The sequence below is a fragment of the Manacus vitellinus genome, unplaced genomic scaffold, assembly GCF_001715985.3.
Source record: "Manacus vitellinus isolate BGI_N305 unplaced genomic scaffold, ASM171598v3 scaffold_1_pilon, whole genome shotgun sequence".
Lineage (NCBI taxonomy): Eukaryota > Metazoa > Chordata > Aves > Passeriformes > Pipridae > Manacus > Manacus vitellinus.
The window spans coordinates 42941985-42965631 of NW_021939396.1; the positions used below are offsets into that span (position 1 = coordinate 42941985).

The 23647-nt window shown below is 39.3% G+C and overlaps 1 protein-coding gene across 2 annotated transcripts in view; it reads left to right on the plus strand.

Annotated features, from left to right (window-relative positions):
• Nucleotides 1-20077, plus strand: part of KLHL14 (kelch like family member 14) — a 51581-nt gene extending 31504 nt beyond the window's left edge. For both annotated transcript variants that reach the window (XM_029959456.1, XM_029959457.1), the window contains 6 exons: nt 2300-2389; nt 6823-6901; nt 13246-13436; nt 13610-13768; nt 16435-16592; nt 17347-20077. In XM_029959456.1, the coding sequence (XP_029815316.1) occupies nt 2300-2389; nt 6823-6901; nt 13246-13436; nt 13610-13768; nt 16435-16592; nt 17347-17487 (818 nt within the window). In that variant the 3' untranslated portion in view covers nt 17488-20077. The remainder of the gene's footprint in view (nt 1-2299; nt 2390-6822; nt 6902-13245; nt 13437-13609; nt 13769-16434; nt 16593-17346) is intronic.
• Nucleotides 20078-23647: the final 3570 nt, after the last annotated feature.

Sequence of the window (23647 nt, forward strand, 5' to 3'; positions counted from 1 at the left end):
GCACTGGGAGAAACTAAGGTCACAGTAAAGGTCTGCAGTGTTTTATTGCAGTCACCTTTCCTTCTGAAGCCCAAAAACTACCCTCCTTCTAAGGCAAGCTTCCTTTTAGCTTTCCCATGATGGTAGTTCTGGTCATTTGGACCCAATCCTGTATCAGTGAGAATGTTGCCGTCAAATTAAGTAGGAGCCAGGATTAAGCCATTAGTTTTCAAGGTTTAGTTGTAGTAATAAGTATGGGAGTCTTATTGCTTACCTTATATGCATGGGAACAGCTGAAAAGCTTAAAATAGAATTTCTTCCTCTACTGACCCTCTTTGTGTTAATATGGAGTATAAATAAACACAAGTGTTTGCAAAAGTGAAAACATGTGAAAAACATGCATGTGTGCTGCCTGCAGACAGTTCTTTTTATAAACGCTAGAGCTCTCCAGGTTGACCAACAGAAGAGATTGAGGGTGCAACTACTGGCTTGGACCTAACTGGAAACCATAATAGAGCATTGGATTAGGTAAGAATTGAAGCTCTTGCAGACTGATCCTGGGGAATCTCTTCTTGAGATGAAGGGTCCCAAAAAGCATTTAAGGAAGGCAACAAATTTCTCAGGGGAGAGACCCAAATTCATTATGTACTACAAGCATCCACAAAATCAAGAAAAGTGCTGGAGTTTTGGGAGAGAGGTTTTAAAACAGAAAAACATCTGAGACTAAAGAATGAGATAAATATGATATGAGAGCTCAAAAGATAGCAAAAATCTATTTAATTTTTTCATCCCTCTGTGAGAATCTCTGGGTAGTATAAAATCTTTTGCAGTGTCTGGTATAGGATTAGTTCTCAGTTAATATAAAGTGTACCAGTAACAAATAACCTTAATTAATGAACTTTCACTGTACTGGCTGCCTAATTTGAGAACTATTTCACTTACATGACTTGTAAGACCACAGAGTATGAAAATGATATTCAACCTTTACTAGAAACTAAAAACATACCTTCCTTATTCATCATCGCCTAGGCAAAAACTTCAATAAGAAGCTTAAATGAGCCCACTTGATCTTTAAGAAAAAGTGTCTTAAATAACAAAGCTGTGCATATTTCTTTTTATTATTATTTGCATATGCTATACTGCACAACTGCATTCCGAGAAAAATAAAAGATAATAAAACAAATGAAATGAGAGATATATCACCCAAAATAATCCAAGTGTGAGATAGGCTGCCTCTTTTTTTTTTTTTTTTGGCATTGGCAAAAGAGCACAAAGTAAAAGCTGGCCCTGAGTCATATTGATTTCCCACTGCACTGGTTTCCTAAGTGCTCTGTTGATCCGTGTCAAGCAATAAGTTCCCTGCCTGTACATGCACATCACCACCCCATTTGTCCTCACCTAGATTTAAGGTGCCCATATGATGAGCTGAACAAGGACATCATTTTTCCTACTGGTGTCACTGGGCCAAAACTACTCTATGTGGTATGATAACTAATGCTGTGTAAGTTTACATTTATCTTATAATATCATTATAGTTCTGTATGGCACACTGCAATGATATGTGAATATTATGTATATATAATAATTATTTTTGCATTTTAGCATTTACAGTGGAAAACATAAATTTTAAAAAATAGATGTTTGCATCTGTAGCTGGTCCACAGTAATCAAGAGACCTCTGTAAAAAAAAGGGGATATTGCTAACCTAATGCCACAGTTTTGATCTTTGTTAACAAAGGGCTTCCTGATTAGATGAATAGAAGATGTGTGATTGTGCTGCTAATGACATTGTACAGGAAATTAAGCGTATACATTTGGAAAAGGCATTAAATCAGCAGGACCTTAATTTAAAAACTTAAAACTGTATGGAAATGCGGCTTGTTCATTGCTGTGTAATAGAAAGCTACTGAACATACTGACTCTTCTTGTGGAAACATTGCCAGCAGAACAAAGCTGGGCTGAGGTTTTTTAATGTTTTCTAGCGTACTAGGATTCCTAGCATCTGCTTATTTTCAAGGAACTTCATCCCTTTTTACAAGCTGTTTTTAGAGCAGTATATATGGCACTTGGGCAGGTGAGGGGGGACCCAGAAGGGACCAGAATTCTTGCTTTATTTCTTAATTATTTGCAAGATTGAATAGCATAAATTTACTAATAAGTGGCTTTGTCTGCTGCTAAGTCAGTGGACGTAAATGCTTGGGGTGATGCGTTCCCGTATCATTTCCTACAGGTGTAATCTCTGTGCTGTACTTTGTACCTTTGGAAATATTTGATGTAATCAGTGTCCTAAGCTGACAAAGAATTCTTGCTTTGCTTGCAGTTATGCCATATAACAGTGCCCATCACTGTGTTGTGGAAGTGGAAAACTTCTTGTTCGTGCTGGGAGGAGAAGACCAATGGAACCCTAATGGTATGTATAGAATACTTAAAAGCAAAAGCACCATCTGCCTTCCTGTGTCTGTCTGTCAGGTCAGCTGCTGTAGTGATTAGCAAGGGATTTTGAGGACCTTCAGCCTAATTGTTGAACCTACTAAAGGCTACTTTTAGATGTTGATGTAATGAATATCTGGTACTTTTGCTTTATCATCTCCATCATTCATCAGCTCCCACATCCCTTGAGAAATGCCACAGGCAGCAGAACAGACTCTTTCAAGTGCATGCACCAGGCAGCAGCTGTTAAGAATTTTAACCTTCATTTCCAATCTCCTTCAGTCATAATATAATAATGCAATAGCAATAGATGAATGCTTCTTTTCTATTGTCAAACAAGATACTCGCAGCTCAAGTTGTTAATGTGTTAATTATCTAGACTCTGAGATTCTTACACTGGTCCTTTTTTTAGTCTTGTGAGGAGCTTCTCATATAGATTATCTGCTGCTACCTTCTTTGATTTGATTACTTCATAAATTTACCGCAAAGAGAAATTAAACAATTTAACAGGCTTCTGAGCAAAGGAAAAGGAGAATACCATGCCTTGCAAAATTCACAAAATTGTCAAGACATTGTTAAAAAGCTTGCACACAAAGAAAGAGTTGTAGTTGTAGCAGTCTGTGTAACAGAGATAATTATGACTGAGAAACCATAAAACAGCTTGCAGGTACACATTTTTACTTTAAAACACCAGAGGATCCAGCTGAAATTACATATACTGAATATATTTTATTGTGAATGCCCCATTTCAGCATCTGCACTAAACCAAATTATAGAAAATTGTTACATCTGTTCACTTCCTAAAACCTGAGACAAACAATCCAGTCCACCCTATAAGCATGTTTCTGGTGTAGTTAAGAATATCACTAAATGTCTTAGGAGACAAGCCCCTTAGTTCTATTGTTGAATGTCCTTTATATTAAACAGGAGACAGCACAGTATCATTAATGATAATTTTTTGGGGGGGATCATCGGCCATATCCATCCACTGAGGGCCTCCGTTGTGCTTGGTGGTAGGCATATGGATAGTAAGAGGCAGACCTTGTTCCAGACAGTTTATACTTAAATGGCCATGTCACATGAAGAGTAAAAGAAATATAATTACCCGCATTTTAAAGACATGGAAACTGAATGGCAAAGCGATGAAGAGAGATTAGAAGGGGTACATGTCCTGCATCTGAGATAGGAGTTAAGCACAGTTGTTTGTGAGATGAATAGTAACTTAGGTCTATGGTTGCCTAGATCAACTCCTGAGCTGAAGATGTTACTGAATACATCTAACAACTTCCTTGTTCTGTGAATACCAGGGCTAGTTTATTTTCTGTAGAGAAGACAGCAACGAAAGAGGTAGGAGCATTGATATACTGGTCTCTTAATGAATTTACCCCAAGAGAAATGGATCATACTTGTCACAAAAAGTGGATCTGAAATAATAAACTACATCCTGTGCTACTGCTGGGCTAGTTCTTTCTTGGAACCAGTTTGCTCTAAATGTGCAACTACAGGGGAACAACTCGCACATACCTGCTTGTATGCTATTCTTGTAGCACAGAAGGGGCTTCAGACCTAGCTGGAACTGTCTTGCCAAGGCATTAGAAGGTTTTTCCTTTGAATGAGAATGTTCCAGGTGTTTTTTCCAGCGTAAAAAATTATCCTTGAAGTGGTAGCAATGGAAAGAGCACCATACATTGCTTCAGCCATCAGACTGTCTGATTCTTGAGAAGCTGTATGGTCCCCAAGGAGTGCTTATGCCTCCTTCATGCTCCTCTGGCTTCCTGGCAATGCAGAAAGCATGGGAGACATTTTTTCTCACTTTTTGGATCCTCCTATATCTATGCCTTTTCAGGCACAAGGGGTCCCTGCATGAGTAAATGCTGATGAAACCACGATGCACAACACAGACATGGATTTAAGACCAACCTTCATAACCTTCAGAGCCCTTCACCTTTTGGCATGGCTGCGGAGACCTTCCTGTAGAGCACAGAGTATCTGCCACCTTTTGTCCCATCATCCTGATTGGCTAATCCTGATTTCCGATCACTTATCCCAAGTTCTGTGTTCTGACAGGTGCTTCCTAACCTGTGTAACCTCCTGACTAATGAACAAGGCAAAAAAGTAGAAACAGTTCTTTAAGTCCTGAATTAAACTGGAGTCAAACCAGTTACAACAGGCAGTTTAGGTAGGTCATCAAGTCCTTTTCCTGTCATCACAGGCATCTTATAGTTCCATTTTGTTAATTTTCTAAGCTACATTTGAAAAGCAGTTGGATTTCTAGCCCCAAGTACTCCTGTTGGAAAGCTGTTACAGAATCCAATTGCTCTAAATGACTAGGAGCCTTATTCTAATGTCCAGTAAAATGTATTCTTTGGCTGTCTAAATCACCTTGTTCTCATGCCAAAGCTGGCCTTTATCTTAATAGTTCTACCCCTTCTGGAGATTTGTTTCTTTAAAGTATTACAGACAGCACTCCTATCCCCTTTCAGCTTTTGTTTTCCTTGGTGCAACAGGCCAAGTTCTTTGTCTCCTGCCATAAGGTAAACTTTCAGTTCCTCCTGTCACCATAGTAGCTCTTCTCTGTGCCTGTTCTAGTTTGATTTCATCTCCCTTCCTGTGAAGGGACCAGATTTGTATCCAGTATTCCTACTCTAGTCTTACTAAACCCTTCTCTTTCTACCCTGCACTCTACGATCTTCTATATATGTGGTATTTTTGGTGAACATGTGCCAAGGTCTCCAAATCATAGGTTTGTATGACAACATTGAAAAAGCTGCTGTATAACCAGTGACCACTGAAGTCCCCAGTAACTCTGAAAGATGTAGTGAATATGGCAGCATTAAAACCTCCTAGTAGAAGTCCAAACTTATGGTCAATACTTACACTGTTTTGAAATCCTACTTTTTGAAATACAAATAGATTAATAACTGTCCTAAATAGTGAAACCTAGAGGCACTTAGATGTCTGCTGTTACTGTTTTACTGCTCGTTATAGCTCTCAATGCCTCTTTTTGTAAATTGTTTATATAGACTAAAGGAATTCAGATAGGCACCAAGAGCAAAGTCTCACTTATCTAAACCCAGTGGCAGAATGACCAATTGCACTTAGAGTATGGGGATCTCACCCTGTATTTTGAGATATGTTTGAATGGTGCCAAGCATGGTCCCTATTAGGCTATATGTTGGATTGGAAAGGAAATACTGCATTAGTTATTAGTCCTCTGCTTCACCCTCCTCATACAGAACATGCTTATAACATTAGCAAGGAAATGAGTTTACTTCCAGGGTGGTCATCATGGTTTCTTTCTCTGTTTTCTTGTAGAAGATGTTCTTAAATTATTCCAAATACAAATTCTAGCTGTATTGTTATTCTTTTCTACAATCTTGATGGTCTACTTACACATGATGAAGTAGGTGTGGAATGAAGCAGGCAAAGCCAATCCTGCAAGAGGCTTGTCTTATTCAAAAATATTCACCTTGTAGAATACCTAGTGACCATTTATAGAACTGTGACATACGCTATTGGGTTATTCTGCTGGCCTGTGAAGCCTCTAATTCAATCTTTTAGTCATACATACATAAACAAAGGTTTTTGTTTCTGAAATGCTCAACTGTTAAAGTCTCAGGTGTTACAGGAAATTGCCATGCACTCTCTTGCTTCAGTTTTCTTACTTCGATGTCAATCTGCATGTAAAATAAGGTGAAATCTTAATATCGTGAAGACATGAACACAGTTCCTGGGCTTGACAGAAGGGAGAAGCTAGTTAGCTTGTGTATGTTGCTCATGTTTCATATTTTAGCTAACACACTTGGAATAAAATTCTAAGAGTGTATTCCCCCTTCGATGCACATCTGTAATTCCTTCTAACTTACACTGAAAGTACATAGTAGAATAAACCATCTAGTGCAAATGCTGCATACCCCATGCTGATGGCTTATGCAGCTCCTGGTTATTTGCACAAGGGTGTTTTGCCATGTTTCATGTAGAGATGATGTGAGAAGAAAGAAAAGCACGTGTTGTCCCTTTAATTTTTTTACCTGACACAAAATACTCCAGTCATAAAAATATTGTGGGGATGCCCTCTTTTGGGCAGTGATGTTGTTTAGTGCTGTGATTTCTTGTGACTGTGAAAATACACAGCATGTGTAAGTAAATTTAAATACACATTTTCAAGATCTTATTACAGAGAGCAAGAATAATCTCTGTCTGCTTTTACTGCTAGCAACTGCTAATTCAAACCTTGCAGTGCCCCATTTGTTGAATTATTACTGTACACATAGTGTAATCAGACATTGTTGTAAAAGGGGGAATCCTTCATAAAAGCTGTCAACTTGTGAAGTATATGATATATATATTACAATCATGATGTTAAATACATGAAAACAAACAGCTGAGTGTCAAAATAATCTATCTTTACAGGGAAACACAGTACAAACTTTGTTAGCCGATACGATCCCAGGTTTAACAGCTGGATACAACTTCCACCCATGCAAGAGAGGTAAAAACCTGCTATGTGTTTTTCAATTTCTGTTTTCTCATCCTAGGAGCAGCTGAGGTTTGGCTTAGTTCTGGGAGTAAGGAGGCCTACAGAAGCACTGAAAACACAGATAAAACTGCAGCATGCAGTTGCATCCCATTCGTCTCCTGATGTTTAAAACTTTCCAAATTCAGAACTCTAGATGCCAAATCCTGCAGTGCTAACTCATGCAAAATGGCCATGGACTTTGTGCAATTACTGGTTGCCTGAGTACGGTCTGAAGAATTTTTATGAAGTCTCCATAGTGTCCTGTCATGTTCCCTGGCTGAACTGTCATGATGAGTTTGCAGTAAGCAAGCAGTAATTATAGTCAGATATCTTAGAGGGAACTGAAACCCTCACATGTTGACTCCATCCTGTTTCACCACACCAGCCATGAAAAGCTCTCCTGAACATGTCTCCACTTGTCATAGGTGATCTTGAGTGAAGTTGCTGTCAGCTAATGCATATTAGAGTAGCTCATGTTTTAATCTTGCTGTGTACCAGAGAGCAAAGGTGCATGTGGACTTGAGCAATGACTTGCAAAGATGATGTAAACTTAACTGTGGATCCCAAATCCTATCCTGACAGAAAAAAAGTCCACCAAACCTGAACTGAATAATGCATGTTTCATAAGGAGAATCTCACAGGCAGAAGATCCAAAGTTGTAAAAACATTCAGTGTTTTTCATCCTTCAGTTCAACACCCATCTTCTCATGGATTCTATGTACAAAAGATCTCACGGTGTCTCCCTAAGACGGTCTCCTTATTCCATGTGCTGTCAGTATTATAGCTCTTTCTTTGTTGACTGTCCACAGTATTCAGGTGTCTGGCAGTCATAAATATATTGATTTCAGTGCAGCATTGTGATTCGAGGTGTGTATTATGAGATGCATGAAAATATGGCTGTTTTTTCAAATTTCCACAGGTAAAATGTCAGTCTGCAGAATCCTAGAAGGACCTTTGTTCAGGATTCAGTTTGATTGACCTAAATCCTTATGCAGACCCACGTGTGGTGTTTGTCACAAAAAAATACTGCTTTCTACTAGTGCACAGAAAAGTGCAAGTGGAGCAGTTCTGAGCAGGTTCCCTGTTGGAGCTGAGTGCACTTACAAAATTAACCATAAAAATAGAGATAAAAAAGAGCATCACAGTGCATTATAGTCTCTGGCTTTATTAATAATGTCATCTTTTACTTTAAAAATCCTTTATTAAAATTCTTTTTTTTGTTGTTAATAGAGTTAGCCCAACAGTGGTGGCCCTGCTCTGGTAGCCCCCAGCCTTCTCCCTCACTCCTGCCAGCACTGATAACCTCACAGCTCTGACTGTTTAACTTAAAACAGAGGGTTCTGCTCCCCACACTGAGTCACTGCTGGCTCAGGTGTTGGCAGAGGGGTGACAGAAGCTGAGCATCAGATTGCTCATCACCATGCAGGTCATCCTCGGTGAACCAGGAGACTGACTAGTGTTTTTACCAAGCCTGAAGCTCTTCCATGGAGCCTAATCTGTGTCCTAATTAAGCCCTCTGGGTATCTGCAAGCAGAATTCCTGAAGGGCATGTGTGGCTGGCTGAGCTGTTGGGTTTATTTGGCTGACAAAGATCGGAAGGCAGAAGAAGGTAGCTGAGGGTTGGAGAAGGGAGACAGTGAGAGTTTTTCCACCTCCATGTGGGCCAGTTGTGTTTCACTAGAAAGTCGTGTGGCATGTGACTTGCCTTGTGCTCTGGTGGAAAGAGTCAACAAAGAGTCAGAAATTCAGCTGTGCATTGTGCTTGCTTCGCAGCTGCCTGGTAATAAACTGTAAGGTATTAGCATCTTAGCTCCTTGCAGTATTATTTAAAAGTAATGGAATACTCATACACAGTTCCTTCTGCAAGGGACTTTTACTATGACAACGTTAATTATCACCTCTTTTGTCCAGGATACATAGCTCGTAGGCTTGCCCCTTTTCTTTCTTTAAAGGGTCCTAAGCATTGGGGCTATTGTTGGAAAATAGGGATTTTCAAATCACTTTCTAAAATGTTTTTGATGGTGTATTTGCTCATCACTAATGACTTCCTCAAAGTTGTTGCAGCCTTCAGAGGTAGGGACTGGCCCAGTTTTTAGAAGATTGTACAAATAAGAGGGAGCTTTTATGCAGCTTCCCTTCCCAGCTCCTTTAGTCAGATAAAGCTCCCATTAAAGTCAACAGGCTATTTTTCCCCCTAGGAGTACAGGGTCATGCCCTGTCTCTGTCGGCATAATACAGCCACCATAGACAAGACAGACTGTTTGATGGGGGTTTTTTGAGCCATTATGGTCCATCAAGTCAAAACCTACTTAGGAATTTTAGTCTGAGAATAATTGGCTGGATGGATTATAATAGCTCCTTTGAAATGACTGCCAGGTAAATGTGGGTTTCATTCACAGGCGGTATATTCTCAAGTCGAGAATCTGTATGAAATATTTGATAAGTAAACTTTTATCTCATATGCCAAAATCCATATCTGATTGATTTTACTGTATGAGCTATAAAGAAAAGTCTAATCCCATTATGGATTCAGTGCTCTCAGTGTATTTTCTTTAAAGCCAAGTTTGGTTTCTTTTTATTTGAAGAACATCTCAAAAATAGAAGCTTTTGAAAAGTATGTACTATTTTCAGAAGTTTGTTGTTTAGAGAACCAGCAAATTACTCATAAGCTTGGAAATACACATCTCCCTGATGATGCCATAACAATGGGATGCTTTTTGGAGAACAAATCAGTGAGACTAGGACGGTCTAGCAGTTGTATCTGAACTTGTGGTGTGAGCCTCAGCTGGACACCTCAGTCAGAACTGTTGCATCTTGCCACCTCAGCACAGAGCTGTTCAAGGTGTGTGAAACAAATTAACATTTAAAACACTTTGCTTTTTCTTATATTCTGAATTGAAAGTTTTTGTTTAAAGTCCAGCAAAAAGCACAGCATTGTACCAGGTTCTAAAGAAGCACAAGTGGAAGTGGGAAGTGAGCAAGTCAGTGTACTCTCTGAGGCTGAGTGAACTGAGGAAAGTAGGCACAGAAAAAGAGACAAAACAATTTTACATTTTATTTTTGTCTTCAACTTTAATAATAGCAATGTTTACCCCTATTAAGAATATTTATTTTTAAAATGCAAAGCATATACTCAATAAGTGACTGAAATCAGGTCCAGATATTCCGATGATCAGTAATAGCACTGGTAGTTTCAAATCTCAGACTGGTAGTTCTGTTTAGTGTTTCAGGGCATAAATTAATCATCTGTGAAAATCAGGAAGAAAATCTTCCCTTTTATGTGTGTATACTTGAAAGAAGAAGTTGGTTGGGTTGATGGTTGAGTGAAGGGTTGTGAAGGAAAAGCATTTCAGAGACCAGTGAACATTGAGTACCTGCAAGTCCTGAAGAAAATCACAAAATAATTGTCTTATTGTCCATATTCAGATCCTGATGTGCATTCCAGTTATCTGATTAGAATGGATCGTGTCTTCCCAGTATTGTGGGAAAGTTGTCATGCAAAGATTGCTGTATTATATTTTAATCTGAATCACATTTTACAGCAATTTAAAAATCATCACTTGACAGCATGCCCTTACACACTGTAACAGCATGCCCTTACACACTGTATCATTGAAAAGTAAAAAACCAAAAAGCTTAAAATATTTGTGACAGGAGCTACTGAGTGAATGTTCACATTCAAGCAGAAGACTGAAGCGTGCTGATGGTTTCATTTTGCTCCTTATAGTGACACTGTGTGGATGAAACCAGGAGTACACGTACAGAATAATGCCAGTGAAATCCTAGTTAATGGAATAATGCCTGGAAGTTGTACCTATCTCTGTTTATTAAACCTGAACTGAAAAAAAAAAAAAAAGAAAAACAAGAAAAACAAAAAAATGAAACTACGAAATGTACTGAGAGCAGTTTGTTAATGGGTTCATCAGAGAAGGGCACAAAGACAGAGGAGTGGATGTGGGAGCACTGATGACAGGGACCCTGTGGATTTGTGCTTTGCGGCTGCTGGACACAGGAGCACTGGGGAATGTATGCCTGCCTATGCATGGTCTCTGATGTGTAATGGGAGGTGATGTCTGCAGCTTTTCCTACTTTTTGGGAAGCTGTGGGCTGTCTTGCCTCTGGCCCTTCACTTATTCTCAGAAAGCTTATAAGCACTTGATTGCCTGTAATACCTATACCCTCTGTCAGATTAGAGTGAAATTAGCCAACGGGGTTTTTTTGAGGAGATAATAGTCAGGCAGGCATGGACACATGTACAGTGTAATCAAGTAAGCTTTGTTTCCATAGAAAATCAGGCTAAAAACATAGATGCACAATTTGCTGCCCGACCATGCGGAGCAATATATGCCATCAGCTTCTATCTGCCCATTGACAGATAAATTAAATGGTCTTATTTAATTCATCACTTGATTTGGAGCACTTAGCAGTATTCCTGTCCTATTTACAAAAGGTTTTTTTCAGTAGTCTTATCCTCGTGGTGGAGTTCTCGCCCCCATTCAGCAAGGGGTGCTGTCCCATACTGTCCAAGCTACCCATGTGCAGGCAAGGTGAAAGCAAAGAAGTAGACAGGAGGTGCTCAGTGACACTGACTGGTGAGGAGCACCAAATCCAAAAAGTAAGGTCAGGAACAGGCAGCATTGTGTCAAACCTGCTCTCTGAATGCCCAGCCAGCCCTGCTGTTTCCATGGCTGTATCTTGGTGTCTGGCTGACTTCTCTTCCAACTTATAAACCACCAGCCAGTCTCAGACACTTTTAACAAAGAGGGAGATTTCTCTAAAATGTTAAAGGACTCTACTAATTTTGTGAAAATAGATAGCTGTGTAGAAGAGAGAAATCTTATTCCTGCCTTCACTGGAAAATGCTCTCAAGATGTCCCTGGCTAGATAGCAGGTTAGAGACAGGGCACACCAGGCTTTGCTAGCTCACCTGGTCATGGGATGACTATTGGGATGCCTTGGGAGGAGTTGAGACATACCAAAGCTGTTAATTGAAGGTGTTGTGCTCTGTAGGTGGACCACTGCTCATCCCAAATGTTTTGCAGTGGTCTGCAGGTTCAAGTCCTTGATGGTGCAGGCAACCATCAAGCCCCCAGGACTTACCAAATGATTTAGGAGTGCAATATGCAGCTGCTCCCAGATTCAAATTCGGCCACCTGGGCAGGAACCAGAGTGCATTGTAACAGTCATGGAGCAGGATTTGGAAAGCTACAGCCACACTCCAGTGTGCCTCCTTTCTAGGAGCGATCAGAGCTACACCTTGCCATGTCTGACCTGCCTGCTCGTCCCTGGGCTCCACGTCACTCTGGTTTCACCTAGAAGAAAATTTCGTGTTGGGACTGACAGTTCTTGTCATTCAATATTTAGTACAGTTCTTCATCCTAGCCCAGCTGTGCTCTTTTGCAATTTTTGTTTCTCACATAATTGCAGATGAAAATTAAAGGTCTCTGTTCTAGCAAACCTTCCTGCTGCTGAATGATCTAGTGAGCTTTCCCTAAAAGTGGATTACACCAAACAGGGTCCCTCAAAATCATCTACTGCTCAATTTTTACTTCAGCAACAAATACTCACCATTAATTCTGGAGGCATCAGGAAGACAAACTAATATATGCCTAGCAGTCCTGGCCAGAAAAATTAATTCTTTTCTTGTACACCTGAGTTGCATGTGAAAGCAGACAGGTGGCTAAAACGTTTCTCAGAGTTAGTTTGAAGGAGACAGATCTCTTTTGAGTTAAAGGGCACATATGTAGTGTTGTGGCTAGCATAAGGAAAGTTGTTCTATTTGCAGTACTGCAGAAAGAAGAAAAAAATGATAATTGAAGAAAAATTTTGATGATGTGGTTCTCTTAGTAAATTGGGAACAATGACCCTTGAAGGACCATAAAGAAAGTGAATGTCAAGATAATTTATTATTGTTACATTATCTATCTCATTTTTCACTTTGTCTTACTGAGTTGTTATATCCCTTACAAGGTAATGCCCCAAACATTAATGAGCACCTTTTTATCTTTCACGAGTGTGAAAAAGCAACAAACAGCTTTGAAAAGGGTTATTTTCTGCCGGGTTTACGTGTGCCTAATTGTTTTGACACAAAAAATGAAGTATTTATTTGATGTGGAGTGTGTATTTGATTAGCAAAGCAGACATTGTCTCTAGGATAGCTGTAAGCATATGAGGCTCCTGGACACTTCTCTCTGAAGTAGCAATTGAAGGAGCAGCTGTCTTAGTGCAGGGAGTCAACTGTAGAGGGGGAAAAATAGTTGACATGGCTAATTGGTTTGCTGTTGGTTGTTTTTTTTTTGTTCTGCCCTGTCCTCCAGGAGAGCCAGTTTCTATGCCTGTCGCCTTGACAAGAACTTGTATGTAATCGGTGGAAGAAACGAAACTGGCTACTTGTCCAGCGTCGAGTGCTACAACCTGGAGACAAACGAGTGGCGTTACGTGTCTTCGTTACCGCAACCTTTGGCAGCCCATGCAGGAGCCGTTCACAATGGCAAGATATATATTTCAGGCCAGTGTCTTGTGTAATTCCTGCTATATAACAAAAAAAAAAAAACAAAACCACAAAACCACAAAAAAATAAACCGAAAAAATCCCCACAGAACCCAAAATCAGAGCGTTAAATTCCTGCTGCAACCAACATCTTTATTTACATTAATTAACTGATGTGTATTTACTTTGCAGGAGGCGTTCACAATGGAGAATATGTCCCCTGGCTGTACTGCTATGACCCTGTGATGGACGTCTGGGCCCGAAAACAGGACATGAACACGAAACGAGCAATCCACACTTTGGCCGTAATGAATGATCGACTGTATGCAATTGGAGGAAACCATTTGAAAGGTCACATTTTTAATAGCAAAAAAGCATTTCAGTGTCCCACATCTCTGATAAAGAATATTTTTGTTATACAGTCATTGTTAAATACATTAAAAATCAAGCAACACAATTTAACAGGACACTTGAGCCAGCAATTTTAAAAACATTTTATGCAAATTATTTTAAAATTATAACAGTACATTAAATATATGAGTAATGAATGCTTTAGATAATAAAAATGGGAGCTTCCATTACTCAAAGGCATGGACAATTTGTCATTACCAAGAATTCAATGAAACAAACAGATTATTCTTTGACCCGAAAGTACCAGCAATATTTTCCTTTGTAAATCATTTTCTAAAATGTGCAGTTAAAAAGAGCTTTATTCACAGCAACACACACAAACAAGTGCCTTATTTAATGAAGAGAAAAAAAAGCAAACTTCCAGCCATTAAATATTAGGACTAGGCTCTTTAGATCCCTTTTTAGTATTAAATGTAGCTTGTTAATTATAATTCTTTTTAGAGGTCTCTTGTTTTCATCTTTTGAAAAGGTCTCATATTAAAATAACTACTGCTGGGGCATCTGGTATTTTTGTCTTAATGCCTACATGTCATTGCTGTTACTGCTAAAGAGATGCTGCTTAATCCAGCCACTTAGACAAAAAGCACAGCTCTGCTCCTTTGTCCCGTGACAATATTTGACAGTTTATATTCATGTTTTTTCTTCTTTCTCCTTTCTTACTTAAAAAAAAAAAAAAAGAAAAAGACTCTCAACAACAAAAGAGAAAATTGTAATACAAAAGAAAAAGTAACACCTTAACTGCCAGTAACACCAGACCATGTATGACTCTGGCACCTGGGTCCCCATGAAACTGTAAAACCACATTCTGCTTTTGGAGATCTGAGTTCTGTGGAGCATGTAGGGGACAAAGTCTCAGATGTAAATCTTCCCTGATAAATAGTATGGGTGCATAAACCCCTGCAGCCAGGATGTTGCAACTATGTTCTCCACACCCAGTTGTGATGGGTGTTTCTGGACTGGACTGTAGGTGAAGGGGGTAAAAGCTGCTTGCACAGGAACACCTGCAAATTTTGCAAAGGTTACAGAGTTCTGCAATATTGGCTTTTCCTCCTACAAAAGTAAAAAATGTCACAACTGTCCTATAGCTAAAGCACATGCTTTGGTTTGCATAGCCTTGAATTACTTCCTTCCTGTCTTCTGATTTTTTTTCCTGCAGTTCCACCTACTTCTAATGAACATTATATTTTTACCTCTACAGCTGTTGCCCTAGATGCCTTTGTTATGTATGAACTGCTCATTGTTGGGAGAGGTATTTAACATCCAGGCTTCTAGAAGCACATGGCTGTGTGGTAGAAGGGCTTTTTGGAAAACTGGTTTCTTCTGTATAGTGAAACAAAAGGAAGATTTTCAAGGAAAGAGAGGAGGAAGAGGACTGAAGCACAAATGAAATGCTGCAAATTCTCCACCAGCAGGGAATAGCAGGGCTCCATGGAAAATCCATTCTTTGTGAAGTTGGATCTGGATAGTAGTGTTAGCTGTGCATTTACCGCATCACATCCAGTCATGTGCATACTGCAGTTTGTTACAGAGCTTTGGACAGATTCTGGGTGCACAGCAGCGGCCTTTCTATGGCCTCTTGAAAAACCTTACAGTAGCAAAAAATTATTTCAAATTAGCTGTTCATTCCTGACATAAATAATATTCTAGCAAGCAGCATCATTGTGAAGTGCCGATATCACCAATACCCTTTTTGCAGAAAATCTTACTTCTCTTTGCTGTCATACCTTGAAGAGAAGGCAGTAGTGTCAAGTAAAGCATCCCAGCATATTAAGAAAGTCTTAGTTTTATTGCAATGCTCTGATAAAGAAAGCAGTTTGAGATAGGGAAATGCCTAAATATTGGAGCAGGAACCAGGACTCCTGTTTTCTATGTCTGTGTTCAGCTCACTTAATTCATATTAATGAATACAGTTTGAGAGTCTTGAGCTGAGACCCATCTGCCCTTTGGTGATCAGAAAGCAGCAAGTGCTTGGAGCATTTTTTGGCCTGTCAGGGAGGGATGGGACCACTGTTTCTGTGGTTACATTTTTTGTTGCCTTAAGGACTTTATCACAGCTGCGTGCTTTAGGGTATACCTTAAATCATCTGGAAAATTGAAACTGGTCCTGCACATCATGTCCATCGTGCTGAGGACTTTGTCCCTCTGAAACTAAGGGGCATCTGTTGACTTTTGAATAGATTAGATCTACTGACCTTTGAGAAAGACTGCCAGGACAGTCTTTTCCCACATGTTCAAACTTGTATTAACACTGATAGATGAGGAAGACTATTCCTTGAATCTGATTGCATTGCTGATAAGTTATTAATGAGTTTTTTCTGAAGTAGCCAGGTTTTGTATGTACTCATGATTTGTAGAAGACTGTAGAACTAACAGTAAAAACCTTCAACAGATTTATTTAAACTGAAATAGTGAGACATTATTGTTACAGAAGTTGGCTTAAATGTATATGGCAATATTTTCTAAAAGAAAAGGTTTATAATGCTATAATAATATAATTGTAACTGTAATTTAATAAATTTAACAATAAAATGAGTAAAAAAACATAACATGTTTTGACATGTATGTCATAACATAGCATGTTCTCTATTCTCAATGCCGTCATCCAGGTTTCTCCCATCTTGATGTAATGCTTGTGGAATGCTACGATCCAAAAGGTGACCAGTGGAATATCCTCCAGACTCCTATTCTGGAGGGTCGCAGTGGCCCTGGCTGCGCAGTCCTTGAAGACAGTATTTATCTTGTAGGAGGCTACAGCTGGAGTATGGTGAGTACCTGCTTTCTGCAATGACCTTTCCGTTTCTTCTGAGTTCTTGCAACGAGTCCATTTAATACTCAGATGGGATGGAGAGGAGATGAGAGGGGGAGGTAGCTGAAGGGGTAGGTTTTGGTTTGGTTTTCAGCTTTCAGTGGAGAACATGGAGTGTTTTTCCACCTTTGTGTTTTTCTGTTTAGATAAGAATAGAATCGTAGAATCATAGAATAAAATCATAGAATCAGCCAGGTTGGAAAGGACCTCCAAGATCATCAAGTCCAACCCTTGATCCACTACCACCGTGGTTACTAGACTATGACACTAAGTGCCACATCCAGTCTCATCTTAAAAACCTTCAGGGACAGAGAATCCACCACTTCCCTGGGCAGCCCATTCCAATGCCTGATTACCCTCTCTGTAAAGAATTTCTTCCTAATATCCAACTCAAAACTCCCCTGGCAGAGCTTAAGAATAGAATCATAGGTAAATTATTATTAGACTGTATTCACTGCTATGGACTAATATAAAAAGATGGAATTTTGAAAATGTGATTGACATTGCATGCTTATAACTCTGCTTATGAGGCACTTGTAAAGGAGACTGATTTGCAGAGGCTAGGTGCTTAACCCATATGAAAACCAAACCTCTTGAAGGACTTCTAAGTTAGAGCTCAAAATCATGAGCCACTTTCAAACCTCTTTAGAGCAGATGTGTGACTTGGATTTTACCAAAGCCACATTTACTATGACATTTTGTTCTACTACAGGGAGCCTACAAATCTTCTACTATTTGCTATAGTCCTGAGAAAGGGACTTGGACAGAGCTAGAAGGAGATGTTGCAGAGCCACTTGCAGGACCTGCCTGCTCAACTGTGGTATTGCCAGCCTGCGTACCGTACAACAAGTGATAATCCAGGAGCACTCATACGAACACTGATTGCATTTGGGAAAATAATGACGGGTGACGTAAATATTTTATTAGAACAGAATTCCTGTTAAAACAAAGCTACCATAATCGACCCCTCATTCCATATTTATGCTTTAGGAGCAAACTAAAAGAAAGGAAAACCCAAGCATTGTTCCATCTCAGATAGGTGCCGGTGTCTTATGAAGCAAGTAGCTAAAACACACCGAACATTACATGCTGACAGACTGCCATTTCAGACTGATTTAAACTTTTCCTGCTGCAGAGATACTCCTCACATCAAATTTAACTTAAAAAAAAAAAAAAAGATGGCTAACTGTTCAAATATAGCCTGAAGAGACAAGGTCAGTATTGTGCATTGTATCTACCTGCATGTGATCTGTGTTGAAGTCATGAGGATGTTGTTTTCATGAATGCTTCAGAATTCAGATAGTGAAAAGCTCATACTGCATTGCAGAATTGTCTCCTCCTTTGTAATCCTAACCTACAGCTACTTCACACGCTCTGCAAGCAACACAGCATCAGAAGATTATAAAAGGTAAAGAAATATCATTCAGTTTTTGCACAGCTTGGCAACTAATACACTCTGCCTTCAAAGTCCCCATTTGTAAGTGCAGCAGAAAGCAGACTACAATGAAAGCCATGCTTTACAGAGCACTTCTTGCAATAGCAGCTTAGGGATTAGGATCAAATTCTTCTAATCACACTTGTGTAAAGTCAGAGTCATTTCCCTGAACTCACACGAAATGACTGTTTCTACATTAATATAACAGAATTTGGGTTCTATACCTTAAAATCTGGCTTTGCAAAGTAAGTTATTTCTATGACCACTCAACAAAGTACCAGAAACCTTACTTTCTTTTCAGTAACCTGTTAGATAGCAGCATCCATGCTAGTTGCTTCCAAAGACAAGAAGACTGCATTTAATTATAAATTTATTACTTTGGACTCTGAAATGCTTATGCACATTTTTGGAGAGATGCTGTTAAGTAGTTAAAGTAGTCCTGTGTGGTTGATCTTAAGATGTACTCTGAGAGATTTTTACTATTGATCCAAAGTAATATGAGGCTAGACTTTCCACTGCCTTATAGCCTGTGTAATTATTTACACATTGCAAAGCGAGTCAGAATGCTACCACATGGGACCAGTAGCATTTAGGACTTGCTTCATGAATTCATAGTTGCTTGCACAAATCAGACTGTCTATGTGTTAAACTTATGCCTTTCTGTCCTGGCTTTGCAAAAGCAGTGACAACATCTGAGCCTGATTCTTCACCACCTATGATTATGTTCACAGACATAATCATCTGCACTTCAGTAACGTATATGCATAATTCTTCTATTGTGGTTTACTGGTGCTGCATCTGCCTTCAGGACCATCCTCTTCACTGGTATAAACTGACATTGCTCCATTGAAGCCAATGGATGTACTTTTTATGTCAGCTGAATATCTGGCCTTTAATTTGCCTAGTTGTAGCTGGCTGCACCAGATAAAAGGCAAAGGACGCTCAGATCCTGCATTTTCAACCCTGCACATATCTTTCATGACAGGACTTAATGCTAGTGCATTAAGCAAGGAGCAGGCAACTACTGGAGGTTGGTTTCTGCCACAGAGGCAATAGATGAGAGAAAGAATTCATTATTTGCTTTGCAAAATATAAAAACGGTGAATGTACACAGAAATTACACTATATATTGATGCTTGAGAGCAATATAAATAACAGAGAGCAAATACCACAGGACTGTTTCTCTCTGGCATCAGCCCAGTTTTATTGCAGTGCAACTCCCTTGCTTGCAGCAGAATTATGCAAGTTGTAAAATTGGACTAATGCAGTAAAGACTGATACCACACAAATGCAATAATCCAATTGATGAGGTTGCCGCATGCCTGGAAAAAATGTTTAAATGAAATCATTATCTGAAGATGCTAATATTTGAATGTGCCATTGGGGAGTTCTCCAGTGAGCATCACTAAGGAACTCATAAAGGTGGAGTGTATATCCTGAAATCTCAATCCATTTCTACTATATAGTGCAATCTTAGTTGGTTTTGTATTTATTTATATTGTTCAGATCCAAGGGATCCCTTGTAAAATATATTTGGTGCAATCATGACTTTTTTTTTCTTTCCTGTTGAAAGTATATAAATATAAATATATATAAAAAGGAAACTGTTAAGACACTAATTGAGGAAACCTCGAATGACATTTAAATGGTCTGCCAGTAAACACTGACTGTCACCTGTCTCTATTAAAATGTACCATTTTTAAAGGATATTTCTTGTCCTTTTAAGTGGTTCTTTTTTTTACCAAGATAATTTAAAGATTTATGAGGACTGTATGTAAATCTTTCTATCTTTCAGGAAGGCATGACCAAGGAAAAAGTGCTAACTGAATAAGTCACACAAAGAATGTAAATTTTGTACAGTACTAGACTGTGTAAATGAAGCTTGCTTGTAGGGGGGAAACTTTAAATAAAACTTTATGTACTAATTCAACTGTCTGCCATATTCTGACTTATAAAGTGTATGTATAAATATTATCTACATTAAATTCTTTGGAACTTTTTTTATCATGCAGATGTGTAAACTTCTTTTATTTTGTGGTGTTACATAACAGCCTCATTGTTTTCCAAGTGTCATTACCCAGTGCTTGTAAATGCAGTCTGTAGTGAGTCAGTCTTCCCCTGAGCACAGAGCATGTCCTGTGCTTCCAGCAGGGAAAGCTCCACTTGTGTGCCTGCTCTGACCACAGAAGCAATTGCATGCCTCTGAAATGTCTGTGCCTTGCGCTGCTCCCCAGTTCCTCTGTCCCATGGTTTCACAGAATAGTCAGAGTTGGAAGGGACCCACAAGGATAATCGAGCCATCCCCATACAGGGATCAAACCCACAACATTGGTGTTTATTCAGACCGTGCTCTAACCAACTTAGCTTATCTCAAGTGGAAAGGGCACTGCTTTGTTAAACCCAGTCTTGCTTTGGGGAATTTAATGCTAGTGGTGGCAACTTCATCCCTCTTCAAAATGACCCTCCTGTGGCAATTAACCCTTCTAACTACAGGTATTTCCATTCTTGGAGGGGAAATGCTGGCATGGGTGTGCGGTAGAGGAGTTGGGACAAGAGGTATTTCCAGGCTGAAAAGACAAGATAAAGGCAGGGTTTTTTACCAGAAAGCAGAAGCATCATCAATACCAGTTACTATACTACTACATGCATTATTTATTCATACCTACCAACCTTTGTCATGGAACAGAATCGCCCTGTGCAAACCAGGTGGGTGCACTGAGCAAACTGATAGGTGGTCCCTGACCCCCGTGCTTACAGCAAGTGTGAGCTGTGCTAGGGGGTGGCTGATGGCACAATGAAAGAGTCTGTTCTAACAAGAGGGAATCAGCCCTGTTCAGATATTTTGTGAGGAAGGGAAAAGTGAGCCAATAGCAACTATGATAAGAAAGCACAGTGAATAGGATTGTTTCATTAATTAGTTTATTTCAGCAGAGGAAGAAAGGGAGATTTATACTTTTTTTTTTTTCAAGTAGTGTGGGAGAAGAAGGAAGAGGAGAAGCTGGAAGCAGTGCACAGAGATATGATTTAGAAAGGAAAGAAATGAAGTGAGAAAGAAGAGGTACAAATGAAAGAACAGAAAACAAGAGGCTGTGAGAGGAGAATGTAGGAAGTTCTTGTGGATCATGGGCACAGAGAAAGTTAGGGCTGGAGTAATGAGGAAAGCAAAGATGGTTTCTGAGAAGCACATATCAGAGCAAGGCTGGAAAGAAATTACAGGAGAGATGATATAAGAGTGGAAGAGAAACATGAGAAAATGCAATAAAAGAGGATGTGAGATAAACATTAAGCTAAATAAGCACTTGGTGATGATACTGCTCCTATTCAGCAAATCATTTTCAGTGGTCTAGCTGTCAAGCAGAAGGATAAATCTGCAGAATACTTAGGTGATGCAGTGTTCAAGCTTTCAATGCACAGGCTTCAGCACAGCAAAAACAATGAAGGAGATGCACAGAGGCACCTCTGCAGTGCCTGGGCTGTGGTGAGCACCCAACTACACCAACACCTGTGACCAGGAAGGAGAATTGACACTGGTGGTGAAAAGCACAAGAAGAGCAGATGGGTAACAACTCCTGGTCCCTACTGGGCTGGAGAGAAGCACCCTTTCCATTTCTGATCCTCTGGTGAGTGTCATCTTTGGGAGCTGGACACATGGACTGTTCCATGGTTCTCCTTCTCTGTTGTCCTTCCTGCCAAACCTTAATCTTCTCCATTTTGTCCTCAGCATGACAAACTTGCCTAGGTACCTCTGATGAACTGGACCTGGAAAACAACAGAGTGGTGAATGAAGCTATTTCCCTGGTCCTGAGCCTGTGGTCCTGAGAACTGTGAGAAGACTGGCTTGCTGCTAACTTGCAATCTGTACACATGCCCTTAAGAATGACAAAGATGGCATTTCAGAAATACACTTTTCATTAATTATAGCACTGTCTTAGAAGATACATGCCACCTTCCAAAACTGGCATTGCTTTCCTTCATGTGTTTGCCCCCCTTTCTGCTTTTAGTACAATGATTTACTCCGCTAGCTGCATCTGTGAGCCAATTTCTGAGGAAAAACCCATGCCAAACCTCATTATATATACCGGTTTCTATTGTATTATAATCACTCATCAATAAAGTACTCTAGTTCCCTTGCTTTAAGGAAGAGTCCATATTTCAATTTGAATGGAGCTTTCTGGGTACAGACAAAGGAGACAGATATCCCAAACAGAGCCAGAAGGCCAAGACAGTAATTGCCAACATACACACTCCTGGGTAGTTATAAGATACACGTTCTAATTTCTGTTGTTGGCGCAGCAGGGCAAAAGAGTCAGTGTTTCAGCCTCTCGGGTCCAGCCCAAGGAAGCAGTGACAGCAGCACTGGAGGTCAGAGTAGTTAGCAGGAAGGGAAAGCGCATTAATGAATTCTGGAGGGCTTGTAATGCCATAAAAGATTCAGTTAATCTGCAGCATAGATGTTGATCAGCGAAACTGAACCTAACTCTGTGGACCTTGTCAGATGTATTCTGTGCATGTCAGTGTTCCACACCAATTACAGATTTTAGAAGATGCTCTCATGCAAAACTATGTGCCCTAATATATAAGCCAGCTCAGATGTAACTAAAATTAAAATCTGACTGTGGCAAATCTCTGTGATCCTGATATATGAAAATCCAAATAAATGATTTGTTCCCAGAAATGAAAAATAACTTCAGCAGGAAATTTCAAAATTACTTATGCAGGATTAATCCAGTTCAATGAATGCATCTTGCGTTGATTAATAAAGCAATCCTGAATTGCAAACTAAAACGAGAGGAGACTTCTGGTGCTGATATATTCGTGTATGTCTGAAACTAGAGAGAAATGCACGCTTGCAAGAGATGTGGTCAACCAGTGTAAACAGAGATTGAATACAAAGAGTGATTTTCTAATTGTCTGTCTTCTCTCTGCAGCAGAAAACTACCTTTCTGTCATTGATCCTTTCTTGAAGAACAGAGGTACTATGTTACCTTCCACATATTGAATGAGAACAGGGCATCTAACATGATTGTACAATGACTCCACTTAGCATCTAAATTACATCTGCAGTCTTATATAGCAAAGAAAAGCAAAATTTGAGCTACTTTCTGCTGATTTTCTTGCCACACAGAGTAGAAATTTTGGTCAAATAGCATTAGCTTTTGTGATCTGCTGCCCTTGAGTTTAATTGGGCTTAGAGGTGAATAGATACAAGGAACCTATTTAGAAAGTGAAAACCAGGGAAGGAGATTTAAACAAATGTAGCATTTTCACAAATTTTTTTTCAGCATCTACACAGACAAAAAAATGAATTGAATTTATTTAAAGCAGTCTCATCATTTAATCTAAAAAACCATTCTTCAGTTTGGAAAATTGCCTTCAATCATTGCAGTGTTTTAAAAAGGAATAGTTATGAATGGTTGAGTTATTTTACAAAATATCATTAAAATCCTTATGGTTTTATGTTTAAGAAATGGTTCCTCATGTTACCCTTAAACGTCTTCCAGATAACCACACTGGCAGGATCATATTTGCAAAGCTTGCTTAATATCTCATTATGTTCTGTGGTATTAAGTTCCTCATT